Source organism: Lampris incognitus, chromosome 5 (genome assembly GCF_029633865.1).
Source record: "Lampris incognitus isolate fLamInc1 chromosome 5, fLamInc1.hap2, whole genome shotgun sequence".
Classification (NCBI taxonomy): Eukaryota; Metazoa; Chordata; class Actinopteri; order Lampriformes; family Lampridae; genus Lampris; species Lampris incognitus.
The window spans coordinates 33,041,366-33,061,022 of NC_079215.1; the positions used below are offsets into that span (position 1 = coordinate 33,041,366).

The 19,657-nt window shown below is 42.7% G+C and overlaps 1 protein-coding gene across 1 annotated transcript in view; it reads left to right on the plus strand.

Annotated features, from left to right (window-relative positions):
• Positions 1–16,573, plus strand: part of gucy1b1 (guanylate cyclase 1 soluble subunit beta 1) — a 30,893-nt gene extending 14,320 nt beyond the window's left edge. The window contains 5 exon segments of the mRNA XM_056280604.1: positions 520–717; positions 9,610–9,847; positions 10,691–10,831; positions 14,450–14,604; positions 15,082–16,573. Of these exon segments, the coding sequence (XP_056136579.1) occupies positions 520–717; positions 9,610–9,847; positions 10,691–10,831; positions 14,450–14,604; positions 15,082–15,214 (865 nt within the window). The 3' untranslated portion in view covers positions 15,215–16,573.
• The last annotated feature ends 3,084 nt before the right edge of the window (positions 16,574–19,657 follow it).

Here is a 19,657-nt window from a genome sequence, read left to right on the forward strand (position 1 = left end):
ACCAAAATACCAGACGAGTGAATAAATTATGTCTCGACACATGACATACCCCTCCTTATTTTTCAGAATTACCAGCAGCTAATGGGAAATTGATATTGCATTTATTTATTGCTCTTTCCCTCCATCATGCATTTGCATAACCAGTCAGACATTTCAGTGATTTTTTTTTTTTGGTGCAGCAGGACGAGGTTACACACATCTTGTCCTCTCTCATGTGTTTGACTATCTATGGGACATTTCATCATTGCAACAATAGGCAGCTATCCAACTGTGAATAATGTTATAATTAGAAAAATAACTAGTACATCCCTATCAATCTCTGTTTTGAGAAGCCAGTCAACAAAATATGCACTCAAACTGTGTTATGTGTTATAAATGTTACACACAAGACAGGTCATTATTTTAAACATGAACTCTCTAACAAATGAGAAGTGATTGTTAAAAAAATCAGAAACAACCACTTTAATGTTTTTCTCCTTTATTCCACTTCTTATGGTTTTCATGGACTTTTGTGATCAGCGTAATGAACCTGGATGATCTGACACGAAGAGGCCTGTACCTAAGTGACATACCATTACATGATGCCACGCGTGACCTGGTACTGCTTGGCGAACAGTTTCGTGAGGAGTACAAGCTGACCCAAGAGCTGGAAATCTTGACTGATCGTCTACAGCACACACTGCGCGCCCTGGAGGACGAGAAGAAGAAGACAGACAGGTTTGACCATTTCCTGTCATTTTATCTGAATTAGACAGTAGTCTAGCCTACAAATCAAACTTGCAGTTCTCGCATGTAGGCAAAGGGGGTGGTGTCCCAATGTAGACTCTAGCGACACGGTGGCGCAGTAGTTAGCGCGATCGCCTCACAGCAAGAAGGACCTGGGTTCGAGCCCCGGGGTACTCCAACCTTGGGGGTCATCCCAGATCGTCCTCTGTGTGGAGTTTGCATGTTCCCCTGTGTCTGTGTGGGTTACCTCCTGGTGCTTCGGTTTCCTCCCACTGTCCAAAGACATGTAGGTCAGGTGAATCAGCCATACTAAATGGTCTCTAGGTGTGAATGTGTATGTGTGTGTGTGTGTGTGTGTGTGTGTGTGTGTGTGTGTGTCTCGGCCCTGTGATGGACTGGTGGCCTGTCCAGGGTGTCTCCCCGCCTGCCACCTAATGACTGCTGGGATAGATGTGTAGGTCTTGCTAGCTATTTGGTGCTAGCTACATCCCACCAGATAAACACTTCCAAAAAAAGACGACAGACGGGGATTCTCTTCCATCTACTTTAGTTGGAAACTTGTGAAACTGTAACACAATACAGACACTGTATCAGAAATGCATGCAACATTACAGCTAGCAACAGAAATGCGACATCACGGCTAACATAAGAATATAGAGCTAACGGAGCTAGCCTAGTCTAATTTAGCTACATAGCAATTCGCTGAGTATATTACTATGTTTGTTAACATACAAACTGTACTCACAGACATTGCTTTAGCTGGCAGGAAAATAAAAAAACAGTGTTGAAGAACTGCCGAGCTGATGACTGCTAGAGACAAGAGCACCAACGTAACGTCACACTGGAGTAGGGAGCCCCACGTGCGTCAATTTAAACAATAACCAACCATGGCTATATACTGCCACAAGAGGGTGCTATGACATGAGATAAACATACAGCTACACTCATGAGGCAGAACACTCCCTGCATGGGGTCTTTAAGGTCCCACATTAATCAGTCTTTGGAGACAGAAGCAGGACTACTTCTGTGACAGGTCGAGAGAAAATCTTTTTAGTTCCGTCTTTGATGGTTGCTGTTTCGACTTTCCGGACCTATCCATCTCCTCCTGGAAAGGTCTTTGTGATGATGCCCATGGGCCATTCATTTCTTTTAACCTGGTTGTCTTTCAGGAGAACGACGTCCTTTTCTTGAAGGTTTGACCTTTTCCCTTGTCACTTATTGCGAAGCTGCAACGTTTTGAGGTATTCACACTTCCACCTGTTCCAAAAGGTGTCAGCCAGGCTCTGCACTTGCTTCCACTCTTCTTTAAAGAGGTCTGCTTCCTCAAAGTTGCCTAGAGGAGGAGGTGTAGAACCTGTTTTGAGGGTCAGGAGCATTGCTGGGGTGAGGATAGGAGGTTATTCCAGATCCGATGACACTGGGATGAGGGGCCTTGCGTTCATGAACGCCGCCACCTCAGCCATGAATGTTAGGAGAACTTCATGTGTCAGTTGGGATTTTTTCTGTTCAAGCAGCCTGTGGTCCAGAATACGACGGGCAATGCCGATCATGCGTTCCCACGCACCACCCATGTGAGACGCGTGGGGAGGATTAAACACCCAGGTGCAACTCTTTGTGCTCAGGTACTTCTCAACATTATTGAAGCTCTGACTTGTCTTGTCCATGTCCAGCTCTTGGGAGGTGTCGACAAAGTTCGTGCCACAGTCAGATTGTTTCTGTTTTGCAGGGCCTCTGACTGCGAAGAACCTTCTTCAGGCATTGATGAAGCTGCTACGCTCATTACCTCGATCACTTCAATATGCGCTGCCCTTGAACACATGAACGAAAACATCACGGCCCGTCATTTAGAGTTGGAGTGTCCTCCTCTTGTGCGGCGTGAGATGATATCCCACGGCCCAAAGACGTCGACACCTACGTAGGTGAAGGGAGACGCCACTTGCAGTCGTTCGGCTGGTAAATCCACCATTTGCTGATATTCTGTCTTTCCCCGTAACTTCCTACAGATGACACACTTGAAAAGCAGGTTGCTGATACAGCGTTTTGCCCCTACCAGCCAGAATCCAGCGACTCGAACAGCGCCTTCAGTGAGGTGTCTTCCCTGATGTTTCACGGCTTCGTGATGGTGACGCACCAGCAGGGCTGCCAGATGATGCCGACCAGGGATGATGATAGGGTGACTCTCGTCTGTGCTCAGACTGTCCTCTGTGACCTCATACTCTCAGAAGTCCATCACGGTCTACAACAGGGCGCAACTTCCACAAGCTGCTAGAGGATGGGATGTTGAGTCCCGAAGACACACACTTGAGCTCTTCTGCATAGCAGTCGTTCTGGATACTCTTCACATTGCACACTTTGGCCTTTGTCAGCTCTTCCTCTGTAGGACGACAGATGTGCCACCCCTGACACTTGTCTTGGACGGAGCAGGAGAAAGATCGAGCTATGTGAATCAGGTGCGCCACTGCTGTGACGAGGGTGTTGAACTCGGAGAAGCGTTCAAAGCATTGAGGGTGTTTCACATTCCTGGTAACATGCGTGAGACTTGTCTTCACTTGGGGTACCTCAGAGTCGGAAGCAGGGTCAATGAGGTTGTAAGTCTCTTTGAGGTTCAGATGGGTGCAAGGATGCATTCTGTAGAAAGGCTGGTCATGTGAACCATATTGCGCTGCTTAGGAGAGCCGGTGGCAGGGATCTTGAGCCAATGTCGGCTGGGTTCAGGTTGGTATGGAAGTACTTCCACTGGCCAGAACATGGGGATTGACGGATATACTAAACCTTATTGTGCATGTAGACATACAACCTCCTTGACTGGTTGTGGATGTATTCTAGTACGACTTTGCTGTCTGTGTAGTATGTGATGTTGTTGAATGTCACGTCCATCTCTGTGACTATCATCTCAGCAATCTCCACTGCGAGTACGGCCACACACAGTTCCAGTCTTGGGATTGTTAGGTTAGGCTGGGGAGCCAGCTTTGTCTCTCCAAAGACAAAGCCGACTGCAGTTTGTTCATCATGGTTCGTCACCTTAATGTAGGCTACAGCTGCGATTGCTTTCACTTATGCATCTGCGAAGACATAGAGTTCTCTTCTTTGCATGCCTGTGGTTGAGAAGGATGTGTAGGGGCGCGGTATCTGGAGTTCCTGTAAGTCGTGGAGTGACTCTCTCCATCTGGTCCAATCAGTCTCCATGTCTTTGGGGAGTGGCAAGTCCCAATCCTCTGCTTGTGTGGTGAGCTCTTTGAGTATCAGCCTTCCTTGAACAGAGATGGGTGCAAGGAACCCTAGGGGGTCGTAGAGGCTATTTTCTGTGGACAACACCCCTCTGCGAGTAAAGGTCTTCTGGCTATCTACAGTCTGGAATGTGAAGGTGTCTGTGCGCATATTCCAAGACAATCCAAGACTACGTTGGACAGGCAGGTCATCAACGAAGAGGTCCAAGTCTTCAACATCCTTGCTGTGGTCCTCAGGTGGGAATGCACCAATGACGGCAGGTCGATTTGATGCAATTTTGTGTAGCCTGAGGTTGGAAGCTGCAAGCACCTTCTGTGCTCTCCTGAGAACACTGATGGCCTCTTCCTCAGTGTCGAAGGACTTTAGAGCGTCATCCACGTTGAACTCGCGGTCGATGAGTTCTTTTTCATTGCTGCTGTAGTCTGCCTCTGCTTCTTTAGCTGCTCTTCGTAAACTGTACATAGCCACAGCAGGGGAGGGACTGTTGCCAAAGAGGTGGACCCACATCCTGTAGTCCACGATGTCAGAGGTAAGGTCATTGTTCCTAAACCATTGGAAGTGGAGGAAGTCCCTGTGGTCTTCCTTCACCACGAAGCAGTGGAACATGTGTTCGATGTCAGCGGTGATGGACACCGGCTCCTTCCTGAACCTCATGAGTACACCTAGCAGGCTGTTGTTATGGTCATGGCCTGTGAGCAGGACATTGTTGAGTGACATTCCTTTACATGGCACGCTGGAGTCGAAGACCACATGGATCTTTTTTGGCTTTTTGGGATGATACATGTCGAACAGTGGCAGGTACCAGCACTCTTGTCCGTGTTGCAGGGGTGGTGCAACCTCTGCATGTTCTCTGCTGAACATGCTCTCCATGAACTCCAGGAAGTGGGTCTTCATCTGTGGTTGTTTCTCCAGTGTGCGCCGGAGTGAGAGAAGGCGGTCGTGTGCTTATTTCCTATTGTCAGGCAGCCTTTGTCTTGGCGACCGGAAAGGTAGGGACCCAATCCAGCTGTTGGAGCTGACCTGATGGAACTCAGCCTCCATGATCTGAAGAAATCTCATGTCTTCCAATGATGGTGCAAGTCTGTGGTTATTGGCAGTACGTGTGAAGATGGTTTGGCCCAGGCTGTCTCCATTGTGCGTTGTTGAGCTGTATGTGGAGGTTAGTGCTGGTCGGTATTGATGCTTAGGTGGTTGACTGAGCATCTCCTTCACTTTAATTTGGCTGCTGCACAGTTGTAGATGGCTTGCACGACCATTCTCTAAGATGGATATTTTGTAGTTGCTCACCTGTAGTGGTCTGTGGGCACCGCCAAGGCATGCATCACCGATGACGACCCATTCTAGATCCAGCCTTTGAGCGAATGGTGCATTATCTGGACCACTGATCTGGTCACGGACTTTGTGTACCCTCGAGATATCTCTGCCCAGCAGGAGGAGTATGTTGGCGTCCGGATCAAGGGGTGGTATTCTGTCAGTGATGCATTTCAGGTGAGTGTGATGGTGGGCTGCGTCTGGGGTAGGTATATCAGAGCGGTTATTAGGGAGTAGGTTGCACTCGATGAGTGTAGGCAGAGGACAGCTCAGATTCTTGTCTGCTGAATCCACAGTGTAATCATTGGCTCTTCTCCCCGCAGTCTCTTTAAGTCCATCACATGTTTTCAGCGTGTATGGGTAGGAGCATCCTGAAACTTTGAAGAAGTTGAAGAACTCTGACCGTGCAAGGGAGTGGTTGCTCTGCTCATCGAGTACTGCGTACATTCTCTTGGATTCCTCTCTGCATCCAGTTGGGTACACGCTGACTAGACATATCTTGGCGCATGCTCTTGCGCTAAGTCCTTCGCCACACACTTGTGTGCAACTTGAAGTGAACTCCTGGTCATCTGCTTTGTCTCCCTCCCCGCAAAATTCTGAAGCGGTAGGGGACACCTTAGACTTCCAGGTAGCTGGTCCTGGGTGGAGCACTGTCACATGGCCGATGCTCTCACATTCCATGCATTTGACATCAGTTGAGCAGTTCCTGGTGGGGTGCTCAGTGGAGGAACAACATCGGAAGCAGATAGAGTGTTCCTTTAGGAGCTGTTTGCGTTCTTCCAAGCTCTTTTCCTGAAAGCCTCTACATTTCTTCAGAGGATGAGGTTTGTTATGTATGGGGCAGTGTTTGTTTGGGTCTGCTGATTCCTTATCGTCTCTAGTCTCAGATTTGTCTGTTGAAGAAACTTGTGTCTTATGAACATACACGGGCGCCTTCACAGACTTCTCCCACTTGTTCTTTCCCTCTGTTGAAGCTTGCATGAAGAGGTTAAAACTGGGGTCTGTTCTAACGTTTGCCTCCATGCGGATGAGGTCTACAAACACAGAAAAGGGTGGGAAACTGACGTGATGTTCGCACTTGTATCTTGACCCAAAGGATATCCACTTCTCTTGTATGTTGTGTGGGAGTTTCTCAACGATTGGATTAACCCCTCTAGAGGTGTCCAAGTACGACAGGCCTGGGAGGTAGCCATCTTGCTTAGTGGCTTCCACTTCTGACAGCAGGTCTGCTAGATCCCAGAGTCTCTTTGGAGCTTTCATTGTGACTTTGGGGAAGCTTTCCAGCTTGCTAAAGAGAGCCTGTCCGACAGCCTCGGGTGAGCCAAATGTTTCATCGAGCCGCTCCCATGCCATCGCCAGTCCATCGGGTGGATCTCTGATGTTGACTGCTCTAATTCTTCTCAGCTGTTCTGCTGACTCATTTCCTAAGTACTTGCTTAGCAGGTCAAGTTCTTCTCCATCAGTCAGGTCTAAGCTGGCGATAGCGCTTTGGAACGAGATTTTCCAGGCCCAGTAGTTCATTGGCTGGTCATTATATGTGGTGAGCCCTGAGGTCAACAGGCTGCTGCGGGCAAGGTATGTGGCGAGATTGTTGGGGATTTGAGAGTGGCCACGTCTAGGTTCATGGGGTGTCCCGTGTATAGACTGATGAACAGGAAATGGTGACTGCTGATTAGTGCTCTGATAGCTAGGTTCATAGGGCGTCCTGTGTACAGACCGTTGAACGGGAATTGGTGACTGTGTCCCACTATGCCGAGGAGCCTGAGACATGTAATGAGGTGTAGTGTAGGCAAAAGCAGTAGCTTGTGTTTGGTAGATATTGTGTGGGTGAGATATTGTTGGCTTAACTTTATCTCTCTTCATTTTAGTTGGCAGTTCATATGTGCACATGCTGGATTGCTCTGACACATAGGCAGCGGTACGCTGGTATTGTCTGCTTTGCCGGGCTAGACTGGAGGCTTTGCTGCGTATTTCTGACTCTAATAAACCAGCCTGCAATGTGTTTGCCTCTGCTAGGGCAGCATCCATTTCCTTTTCATCTTTTAATGCGTCAAGAGTGGCTTGAATGCGTGCCTGCTCAACCTTCAGTTCAATTTCCCTTTTTGAATGCGCTACTCTAGCCTGCGCTGCTTCGGCTTTTGCTTTTGCTATGGCAACTGCTAAATTAGCTTTTGAGCTACTTGATGAACGAGATGACCGTGAGCTCGTAGAGCGCTCATCTTCATTTCGTTTATTTGTGTTTTTAGGTCCTTCCATTATGCCTTAATGTTTTGATACCAGACTAGTTAAGCTGGTATGAATGCTGTCTGGGTATCTGGGTGTTAGCCACTTAGCTCCTGGATGTGTAGCTCTGCAGGAAGGCTGTCCTCCTCTCCACTGCTAGATGTGTTGCCGTCTTTTCACTGTGTAGGTCTTGCTAGCTATTTGGTGCTAGCTACATCCCACCAGATAAACACATGCAAAAAAGATGACAGAAGGGGATTCTCTTCCATCAATTTTAGTCGGAAACTTGTGAAACTGTAACACAATACAGACACTGTATCAGAAATGCATGCAACATTACAGCTAGCAACAGAAATGCGACATCACGGCTAACATAAGAATATAGAGCTAACGGAGCTAGCCTAGTCTAACTTAGCTACATAACAATTCGGCTGCGTATATTAATATATTTGTTAAGATACAAACTGTACTCACAGATGTTGCTTTAGGTGGCAGGAAAATTAAAAAACTGTTGAAGAACTGAAGAACTGCAGATCTGACGACTGTTAGAGACGAGAGCATCAACGTAACGTCACACTGGAGTCGGGAGCCTCGCGTGTGTCAATTTAAACAATAACCAACTATATACTACCACAAGATAGCACTATGACATGAGATAAACATACAGCTACACTCATGATGCAGAACAATAGGCTCCAGCGTCCCGCAACCCTAAGTTAGATAAGCGGTTTGGATAATGGATGGATGGATGTAGACCCTAATTCTAAAATGTCCATTTAATCCAACCTCCATTTAATCCAACCTTAATAATTTCGAAGACAAACTTTCATACCATCCCTCTGTGACATAATTTGTGTGGTTGCTCTGAGATCTACACTGCTGTACTATATAGCACTGCTTACAAGCTTTGTCCCTTCAGTAGGCTGCCACACGGATTGTGGATTGGGCAATTGTGAAATGTAGTTATTACTTGCATAAGGACAGCCTTTTATCTGTTAGTAATATATCTTACTGCATAATAAATGCAACATGACAAAAACTTCTGATGGAGAAGTTAATCTATGAGAACTGTTTTGTGTTTTTCTATGAAGGTTGAGCATGGCAACAAGACAGAAAAGAGAAATGCAGTTTTAAACATGTCATAGGTAGAAGGTTTTAAAAGCATACACTCGTGTCATGGCTGCAGGAGAGTTGGGACAGGCATTTATGATTTTAGATTTTATTGTCTGTTTTATTTCTTCAGTCTGTTTTAAGTCTGATTGATTGATTGATTGATTGAGTGAGTGAGTGATTGATTGATTGATTGATTGATTCTAATAATCCCTCAAAATTTGCAAAGGTTGTGTTTGATTTGACTTCAGCTTTCCATAAGGGGTCTGTCATAATAATTTGGTGCACCAGTGGGAGACAAACAAATCAAACATGGCAGTGGATTAAGCTGTTTATTTAACTTGCTGTAGGAGAAGTCTGTGTCTCTGCCACTGAAATCTATTATTATTCCTTTTATTTCCTAGTCTGACTGTGTCTCAGGGAACAGCTCAGGATCACAACATTGATTCCTGTGATTGCACTTTCATTGTTTCTTACAGTTAACTAAAGTATAGGTTGAGATCATGAAATTTGATACATTCTCCTAATGGACCTTCAAATGCTGTACATTATTTTGTTGAATGATCTGTGATACTGTACAACATGCTCCAGTGTATATGTCATGAATCACCCAGGGTGAATGGAATTTGTGAGCCTTGGTATATTAATTGCAAAAAACGTCCCATATTAAAGTATTTTCCTATTTACTAGGCAAATAATAGCATCTCATATTTGTTTTCATGGTGATGATAATTCGTATGTATCATGTATCCTGCTCTACTTCTCAGTTTAAGGCCTTTGACAGGCAGCCATGATCTAACCAGTTACCATAGAAACACCAGCCTCTCTATTTGAGAACAGCTTGCATAAAAAATTTACCAAAAGGTGGTGGGTTATGTTCAAGTGAAATGCCATTAGCTTGTCAAATCGGCACAATGATGGACTCTGGGCATGCTCAGTCTGTTGCTCAATGCATTAGAACCGCATCACTTATTTCCCTTAAAATTAGCTTTTTCCTCTCCTTCTTTTCAGATTGCTGTATTCTGTCTTGCCCCCATCCGTAGCCAATGAATTGCGACACAAACGGCCAGTCCCAGCGAAACGCTACGATAATGTGACCATCCTCTTTAGTGGAATTGTGGGATTCAATGCCTTCTGCAGCAAGCATGCCTCAGCTGAGGGAGCCATCAAGATAGTCAATTTGCTCAATGATGTTTACACACGATTTGACATCCTGACAGACTCACGGAAGAACCCTTACGTGTACAAGGTTTGAAGTCAAAATGTTATCATCTGATAATACAATTTGATTGGCCAAAATTTTATCCAGGCATTATGTAATTATGTTAAGTTTATGTACTGAAATATAGTAAAGATTGTACAAAAAAGGACTGAAAACTATGAAAATCAAGGACAGATGCTGTAATCTTTAGGTTCATGTTTTTTTAGTGACCTACATAACAGCATTTTAGTGTTTTAACCCATTGTTCTAGGCTGTTTCTGTGGCCTGGACCCAAAATTATAAAAACACTGCCTCAACTCTGCGGTGAAAAATATTATGCAATTTTAACACATACAAGTCAGTCATGTGCTTGAAAGAATGGCAAGAGGGTTTTTTTTACTTCAGCTTGACTTGTGTGTCTCATCCCAATAATAGTTGTACTGACATTCAGACTAAAAATATTTTCAAGCGGGACTGCACCATTTTATAGCCTACACGCAACAGATTTACACTCAAGGCTTTCAGACAAGAATGCACTTTGAGAAGTCAAACAGACCTTGCCAATTCCAAGGGATGGGTTTCAGGCAAAGGGTCACCAAAAGAAGTAATATTTACTCTACAAGCTCAATGACTAGGTGGTCCCAGGATTTTAGCTAGGCTCTAAGAGGCCCTGAATGCCTCGAAGCTTATGTAAGTGTTTAAGTTTTCTCAGGATGTTTCAGTATATATTTGGCAATCAGAATCAGAATACTTTATTCGCAGCAAGTTTAAGAACTGACGTTATTACACATTGGACCAGGTAATGTCACATGAGCTAAAACAAAATAAAATAGTTTTTGGTATCACTCCCCTGATTGTCTGATAGAATAACATATTTTCTTTATTGTGCAGGTCGAAACAGTGGGTGATAAGTACATGACTGTGAGTGGCCTCCCAGAGCCATGCACACATCACGCCCAGTCAATCTGCCACCTCGCTCTTGATATGATGGAGATTGCCGGGCAGGTCAAAGTTGATGATGAGCCCGTACAGGTGTGAATGTTGTTTTTGACTCTTAGGCTTTGGAACATATATTTTGTATTTCATAACAAAATACACATTGAAGAAATGTGTGATAGATATGTAAAACAGAACAATAATGAAGCATTGTGAAACTAGGAGAGTGCACTCTGTAGATCTCCGCCAGGCGTATCCCCCCTTTTCTGGTTCTCAGACTTGATGACAAACCACCCCTTTTTTCGCCTACCGGGAGAAGGGATAATATGGAGGAACTGCCTGCACATCTCCCCTTCTCCAGTGCTTGGACTTAGGTGAAAAACCAGCTTAGGAGTTAGCACCCAATTGCGGTGGTATAAAGCAGATTTTTCAAAAGTTTTGAATCACTGCAACCATGAGAGGTTCTTAATCATACAGTTATAACTGTGCACAAAAATTATTAGGCTGACAGGTCCAGTAGTATGCGAGATTAGCAGCAGACAGATATATGCACACACAGACAGAAAAAAATAGTTTTCCTTTCGTTATAACGCTTTTGTGCAGCACCCAAGTTGATTGAACAGGAAATATAGGGAAAAAAGATTTTGATATTCAGTGCTCAAGCTAAAAACTACTACTACTACTACTTTCGGCTGCTCCCGTTAGGGGTTGCCACAGCGGATCATCCGTTTCCATTTCAAGTGCTCAAGCTAAAAAATTCTACCTAATAAAAATGTTTTGCCTGTCAGTCTGTGGATGTGAAGCCTCCTAGGTGAACCCTTGCACAAATGTGACCAGGTCTAATATGAACTTGCACTTTCCAAAAACAAAAGATTTGCTATGCGACCATTTTGGTCTAACCCTAACCCTGTCTTTATTTTCATAATATAAAAAAGCTAGGTAAACAGTTTACGCTTGCACATGCATGACTCACATCTACGGTTGAATCAGATCGGGTCGTGTCTAGATGGTAAACCTAGATTTGCGAAACTCCCATGGGATTTTTAACCTAACCTCAACCTAACCCTAACCTTAACCTAACGCTTACCTTGTGCATGTGCGAGAGTTTCGCAAATCCGGGGTTACCTTCTAGACATGAGCCTTAGATCGGGCAGTGACAAGAATATGCAATAGTTTCTGTTTTGACTGCATCCTAGATGAAGTTGTTCTTTAATAACTTTCACATATTTTGGATTATCAAAATTCTTTTAATAACTTCTGATCATTTTTTGCCTGATCTGAGTCAACCATAGATCTGAACTGTGCATGCACAAGTGTAAACGGTTACCCAACTTTATTATGTTATGAAAATAAAGGCAGAGGTTATTATTTTTTGTTCATCCAGTGTTCCTCCAGTTCTCCTGTGCTGAGACCAGCAATGAATGTTTCGCTGACTTGCGAAGTACTATCGACTTCTTGTTCACTGTCAAGACTCATACCTGAATATATAAGGATTTGAAACTGTCGCTGCCTGATCTAAGTCAACCGTGCGCATGTGCAACTCACATCTATGGTTGAGTCAGATCAGGCAGCGACAGAGAGCAGTATTGGTCGAGCGAGCTAGAGAGTGAATGAAGAGAGGGAGCGGCAGTACCAAGAACAAAGGTTTTTCAGAGGTTTTGAATCACTGCAACCACGAGAGGTTCTTGATCATACAGTCATAACTGTGCACAAAAAAATATTAGGCTGACAGGCCCAGTAATACACAAGATTGATCAGCTGCGGACAGATACACAGACAAACACACAAACACACACCTGACCAAACACAATATTCCCTCCTGGCCACTGCCTAGCGGAAATAATAATGTGTGATATGTAAAACAGTCACAATTTTCATGAATTCCATTTTATTTTATGAATTTAAGAGTTGTTCGCCACCTAATATTAGCTTACCTGTATATACAATGAAATTTTTCTGTTTATTTTTTATTTCAATCAGGAGAGACAGTAAATGAAGTAAAGATAATGTTTATTATAACAGATGATTTAGTGGAAATTAAGTCATGTCAAGAAAGTCTTTGGTGCTTAGCCTCAACAGGGAGACTTTTTTAATTGAGGGGCTTCAGCCCTGAGCAGTAGCATAATAAATGCCCCCATGGAGTCCAGACACTGGTGGTGGTGGCTGATGACTTCTGCTGAGATGATAAGGCTGATGATTCTGATGAAGAGATGAAACTGATGATCTGTGAGGACTAGGCAGTGATGGGGAGGTGAAGAGGCACACATAACAGCGGCACGAACGCACTAGGCACGGAGAGAGAAACGTGACAGCAGCAAGATGATAGGCTAACCATGCAGGTGTGTTGCTGTGCTATTGGATAGATGAGAACAGGTGATGTGATCCGCTGAGAGCTCAATTGACAGCCCCAGATGAAGACAGCAAGGGAAATTATGAGCAAGCATGTGTGAGAAATGAGAATGGCAGGATAAAATAAGGAATATAACTGCAGGCCTATGCATGCAAAAGATAGTCTTCCTGACTGGATTTTGCTAAAGCTCAATTTTTTTAAGCTAAAAAAAAAAGATTCATGAGATGATAGATGAACAAGCCAAAATTAGCTCTCTAATTTTAGGAGTCATTTTTGGAGGAAGGAGAATCATTTTAATTATTTCTGTGCAACTGAACGTAATTTGCATTCTGATCCAACAAGCGGCAGTAACTTTGATGTAAAACAGGAGACTTTTGTTTAACTCACTGTTGAGTTTGTTATGGTATTAATGACTGTTGAGATTTAACTTTGGAAAGTCGTGTCTGGTTAACAAAACCCTATTTATCTGGGACATAGAATTGGCTGAGGAGAAGTCCAGTATGGCAGCAGAAACAACCCTCAAATCATCTTACCATCCCGAGGTTAAAAATAGACTCCCATTACATTTGTCTCAAACACTCAAAGCTCGCTCAGGCTCTGAAGACAGTGAGCACTCAAATGCCTTGAACCTGCAAGTCAAAGCCTAATGTGAATTGCAAGAGAGTATTTTTCAAGGTGTTATTTTATCACACACTTAGAAATTGTGTCTAATTTTGTCCATTTTCTGAATTCTGGCAGCGCTAACCTTGCAACCACCCACCAAAATGTTACAGTATTTCCGTAGGTTGCTGTTTGCACTTGTGCCAACAGAAAGCAAGGCTGAAGGAAAACATTCATCTGGATTAGCTGCATTGCCTTTATGCCTGTACATGTATTATCTATTTCTGACTCAGTGAAGCAGAAATTATTTCCGTGATTTTATGCTTAACGTCAACACATACCGATTCAAATGTTCGAATATATAAACATAAAAAAAACCCTGCACATTAACTACAGGCTGTTATTTTTGAGATGCCTTAAATACAGATGTTTTAAAGGCGTCATCATTTAATGCTTCACGGTATTCAACTTTTCAACAAAAAAAAGCCTTTTCCATTATTTTTCTAACCAGTTATCTGTATGACACTTGCATGTTTCCTGATCATTAATTAACGGTTTTGCAGTCCATGGATATGTCTCTTCTCTGTCAACATTTACAGTATATATTTGCTTCCCAGTATTAAATGTGTAAGGAGCAAGGCATATTTCAAACTTTGAAACATGCATTTGGTACATTTTATCTAACACAAACAACACAACTAACAATGGAATATCATTTCAGTGAGGTACTGCTATTAGCGTTTTTGTTTTTTCTCTCTTGCCAGATTACCTTAGGGATTCACACAGGAGAAGTGGTGACAGGGGTAATTGGCCAACGGATGCCCCGTTATTGCCTTTTTGGAAATACGGTCAACCTCACAAGTCGTACAGAGACTACTGGTGAAAAGGGGAAAATAAATGTCTCAGAATATACTTACCGGTAAGAGCAAACACTTTGTCATCAAGGGCACAGTTTCAACGGAGTTATTTATTTTGATGTAAATGCTTGTGGATGGAGAACAATGTGAGTTTGAAAAAGTTTTAAAATAACCTCAGGAAATACTGCTTGGGATCAGAGTCAGCTTTATTATGCTAACAAAGTAAGTTTGCACATCTAAGAAGTCGAACATGATGGGTTGTTCAAATCTAGAGAACACTACACAGAATAAGAAGCTATGGCTGCCACTGATTGAAATATGATATAAACATAATTCACTTCATAAATTGACCTAGTTATGTATCTATATGTTATGAAAAATGAAGTTTAAGAAAACAATGTATTGATAGAATTAAAATGTGCAGATTTAGTGAATTCCGCATAGGCATTATAAAATATGAAAAAATAATGTGCTGCAAAATCCCACAAAATTGCATGAGGCAAATCATCTTTGTAAGCACATTGACATTGTTTTACCAGGTGTTTGCAGTCTGCTGAGAATGCTGACCCTCAATTTCATTTGGCGTACCGAGGACCTGTCACCATGAAGGGGAAGAAGGAACCGATGAAGGTGTGGTTTTTATCAAGAAAAACCACTGACCCAGAGATTTAAACACATTCAGTAATTCCTTGACCAATACTACAAGATGTGACATCACATCAGACACAATTAATTAAAGTTTGCGCAATGCATTATTGTCAGAATATTCATGTTATTATCTATTTGATTTTCTATCCACAGATGCTAAGATATTTTTAATATGATGTAGCAATGTTAGTTTAAAGAGTTGGAGTCAATTACAATGTCCCTCTTTTTTGACAATACACCATCTAATTATAGACAAAAATGTTTAGTTGTAAAATTCAGAAGTAGTTTATGTTAACCAAATCTATTCTTGTAGTTTATGTTAGTCGAACTGTTCATATTTGTCCCTACTAATGCCTATTTAATTGTACCGATAAATGCAAAGAAGAAATGTTCACTATATCCACATAAAACATCTGGATTAAAGGTAAGTAGTCCAAGGTCGGGTGCAAGCCGAGGTCAGTTTGTTTCGAGCTTTCCTATTATTCAGTGTGAGCCTGTGAATATGAATACATGTGTAGTCAACACCGAACTTATTTGTGTGTAGTGATCACCGCCCTCGTGCTCTTACATATATTTAGCAAAATTTGGATTCAGGGAAGCTCTTTTTCCTTGCATAAACAGAAACTTGGTAGCTTGATATTATGTTGGTTGCAGACATTGCAAACATTCATCGCATGTGAGATACTCAGTCGGCCTTTTATTATTACATTACATTGGCATTCAGACCACAACACTTGTCTCAGTTTGAACCAGAGGGAGAAACCTTCTGTAAATATCTTTGCACAAATTGTTTATATTTTCCAAACTCATTTACATGACCCTTCAAACATGACATTTTAACAGTTCTTTGCCACAGAAACTTGCTAATAGTCATAATTTGCTGCAAATGAAATACGTATAGTATCAACATTCACTTAGTTTGAGTTTCATAAAAGTCGCAGGTCCTGATCAAACGAGCAAGACTTATTGATGCAATTTCTATTCACACATGTATCTTTATGTATTTCTCAACTGCATAATAATTGTTAGCACTAAACTGTCACCAAAAAAAAAGGCAAGCTACTTCTTGCAGCTTATGGGCTGGTGTAAGAAGTTAATACTTATTGTTATTCTCTTTAAGGTTCCACTTCTTGTATGTTTTTTTTCAGTATTGTTGATCACCATTGATGTCTTATGAAAGATATATATAAAAGGTAACACTCATGCACTAGTTTACTTTGTTATGCACTAGTTATTATTCATATTTATTCTTCTACTGTTTGGATAAATCTTTATGTCACTGATATTGATGATGTTGTGTGCCATCAGTATATATATATATATATATATATATATATATATATATAAAATCTGAATTTTGAAAATAAACTGTTCTACATCATATGTGTTGTGTAAACATGCTATATCTTTCTATGTATTGTCTTTGTCATTATCTAAAATATATTATTATTACTTTCTTCAATTTATTTGCCAGGGATATTTTCTTCAAAACACTTGCTTTTTTTTTAAAGCACTTGTCTCCTCTACCAGCCTCCATCCCCCAGCACTATCCATCCACCCAAAGCCTCATGTGTAAATAACTTTTCCAAGTGCCTCTTGTAGTCATGAATTGTGTGAATGGTGGTTTGTGTGTGTGCATGTGATTGAAAAAATACTGGTAAGTCTGAGTCTATTTTAAGTCTGAGCGCTGTGTCGGGGAAATAATGGAAGCCATATGAGTAATTGAGATCTGTTGATTAATTCCTTCTGATTTTGTCTCTTTTTATATTTTTACTTTGCCACAGTTGTCACAAAAATTATATTATTTGCTCTGGTCACAGCATTACTTGTGTCTCATTATTATCAATATGCAGTGCAATCACATTATCCACTACAACGTATGCCAGCCAGTCTGACCAACTGTCTCACTGAAATTAAATCAGGGATGCAAGCCAACGTCCTCAAACTAAATTCTGATAAATCTGACATGATCCCCACTGGTCCCAAATCCCTTTCCAAAACCACTCACAACTTCTGCATCACCATCAATAACTCCACTCTGTTCCCCTCCCCACACATCCGCAACCTTGGAATCATTTTCGACAGCAACCTCTCTTTTGAACGCCACATCAATCAAATCACCAGAATTGCCTTTTTCCACCTAAAAGACACAGCTCGTCTCCTCCCATCGCTCTCCTTCTCTGCTGCTGAAACCTTGATCGGTGCCTTGATCACATCCAGAATTGACTACTGCAACAGCACATTTTTATGGCTCATCATCCAAAGTCCTAAACAAACTAGTACATCCAGAACTCTGCTGCCCACCTGCAAACCCACTCCCACTCCCGCTCACCTCTGCCCTCTAGAACCTCCACTGGCTCCCTGTCCCATAATGGATCCATTTCAAAGTCCTTCTCCTCACTCACAAAGCCCTTCATAACCAGACCCCCTCCTACCTCACTGACCTGCTCCACTACCATACTCCTTCCCGTAGCCTTCGCTCCTCAGATGTCAACCTCCTGTCTCCACCACACAGGACTAAGCACTGGACCTGGGGCGAGAGAGCCTTCTCCATGGCTGCCCCTCCTTCTGGAACCCCCCTCCCCAAACACACCAGAGGCTTCACCCATCTGTCCACATTCACATCATTAATCAAAACTCACCTCTTCAAAATTGCTTTTAATGTGTGATTAATGTGATGTGTTTTATGTTTTTGGTGTGTTGCTTTCATGCTTATCATATGTAAATCATCTGTGTACCCAGAAAAGCCCAATACAAATAAAATGTATTATTATTATCATCCTTATCATTATTATTCAAAGGTAACTAAGTCTGATCATGACTTGAAAAAAGTATAAGCATGCAGTCAAACCAGGAGAGTTCAAATTTCAACCTAATTTTTCTGTTGAAAAAAAAAATCAACACTTATGCCCCTTTTCCACTACATGGTACCGGCTCAGCTCGACTCGACTCGACTTAACTCGACTCGACTCGTAGAGTAGCTGGTCTGCATCGATTTTGGTACCCGCTCCAGTTTTGTTTTTTTCTTTTGTTTTTTGGAACCTCGACAAAAGACCAGAAAAGTGGTAACAGTTAGCAAAATGCCGGTACTTTCCAGTAATGGAAAACGAAAAAGTCGAGTCGAGTCGAGCCGGTACCATGTAGTGGAAAAGGGGAATTAGTGCCACTAAAAGCAGTGTGGAAGTACATATCAGGGCTGGTGGGTTTGATTTTCTTTGTAACGTGTTCTCTCTAGTGTCCAGTTGATGGACTACAACACCGTGGATAAAAACCTCTGCGTTTTACAAAGGGTTAAAAACCCCACGATAAAGGTGCGTCTGTAAGGCACGTTCACCTGCATGCGTCTCAGTCACTAACGAACCAAAAGTTAATTCTGTAATGTCACGAGCTCACTGTAGCAATTTACACAATGCATCATCAGCAGTCAGACTGTAGACAAAAACTGGACATTTCTGCAACAATTAATCCCTTTTCATGAGCTGCTGAACAAGCGGATGTGCGTTAATAATTAACCGTACAGCTCTGCTTTGACTATCGACTCCATCACCATCAGGAGATAAGAAAGGTCTCTTATCTGATAGCGGAGGTACAAGCGTCATACAAAGCTGAATTATTCATTCATTTAAAGCAGTGCCAGCGGTGGCTAACCATGTGCCATAGAGAGCCATGCGTATGCAGGTTTTCATTCCAACCCTACTCCACACCAGGTGATTTCACTGATTAGTGATTTCACTGATTATCCTAATCAGTGAAATTGTTTCAGTAGGCTATCTTATAAAGAATGACACACACACGAGTTGCTCAGTGCAGCCAAGTATATTCAAAGTGATGTAACATGTTCCTGAGCGCGGGTCATGTGTCTCTAAGGTAAACTAGTGGATAGCCGATGGCATCGATCTATCTAGACCCGTAACATCCTCCTTTTCCAAGTATAAACACATGCACATGAAGTTAGTGCAAAATAAAATTACTTTCATATACGAACAACCAATAACAGTGCAACAGCAGTAAATCTCTTCATATCCCATACCAGTGTAATAACCACAGTAGCGTATGATAACATTTCTCCTCTTTTCCCCCTCTCTCCCACATAGCAACCATCAACATTATTCAGATTACATAGTGAGTTTCAGTGGAGGTTTAGACAGCCGTCCAACCCTTGTGTAAGTGTGTCCATCCGAACGCGGAGCGCCAACAGGAGTAGATGGCGCCTTGGGCATGGACCTGATGGGGCTCGGCTCGAACACAGCCTGAGGGGTCTCAATGACAGTTTCTGTAGCTGGATCCCCGTCCGGTGTGTGTGCCGCAGCGGGTTCAACAGGATCGTGCGCGGCTCGTGCAGCTGGCTCAGCCACTCTGAGATCGATCCTGTTACGACGGTACAGGGAGCCATCAATGTCCATAAGATAAGACCTCGGCGCAACCCTGCGGAGACAAGTTCCGACTCTCCAGCGGCCAGTGTTATCA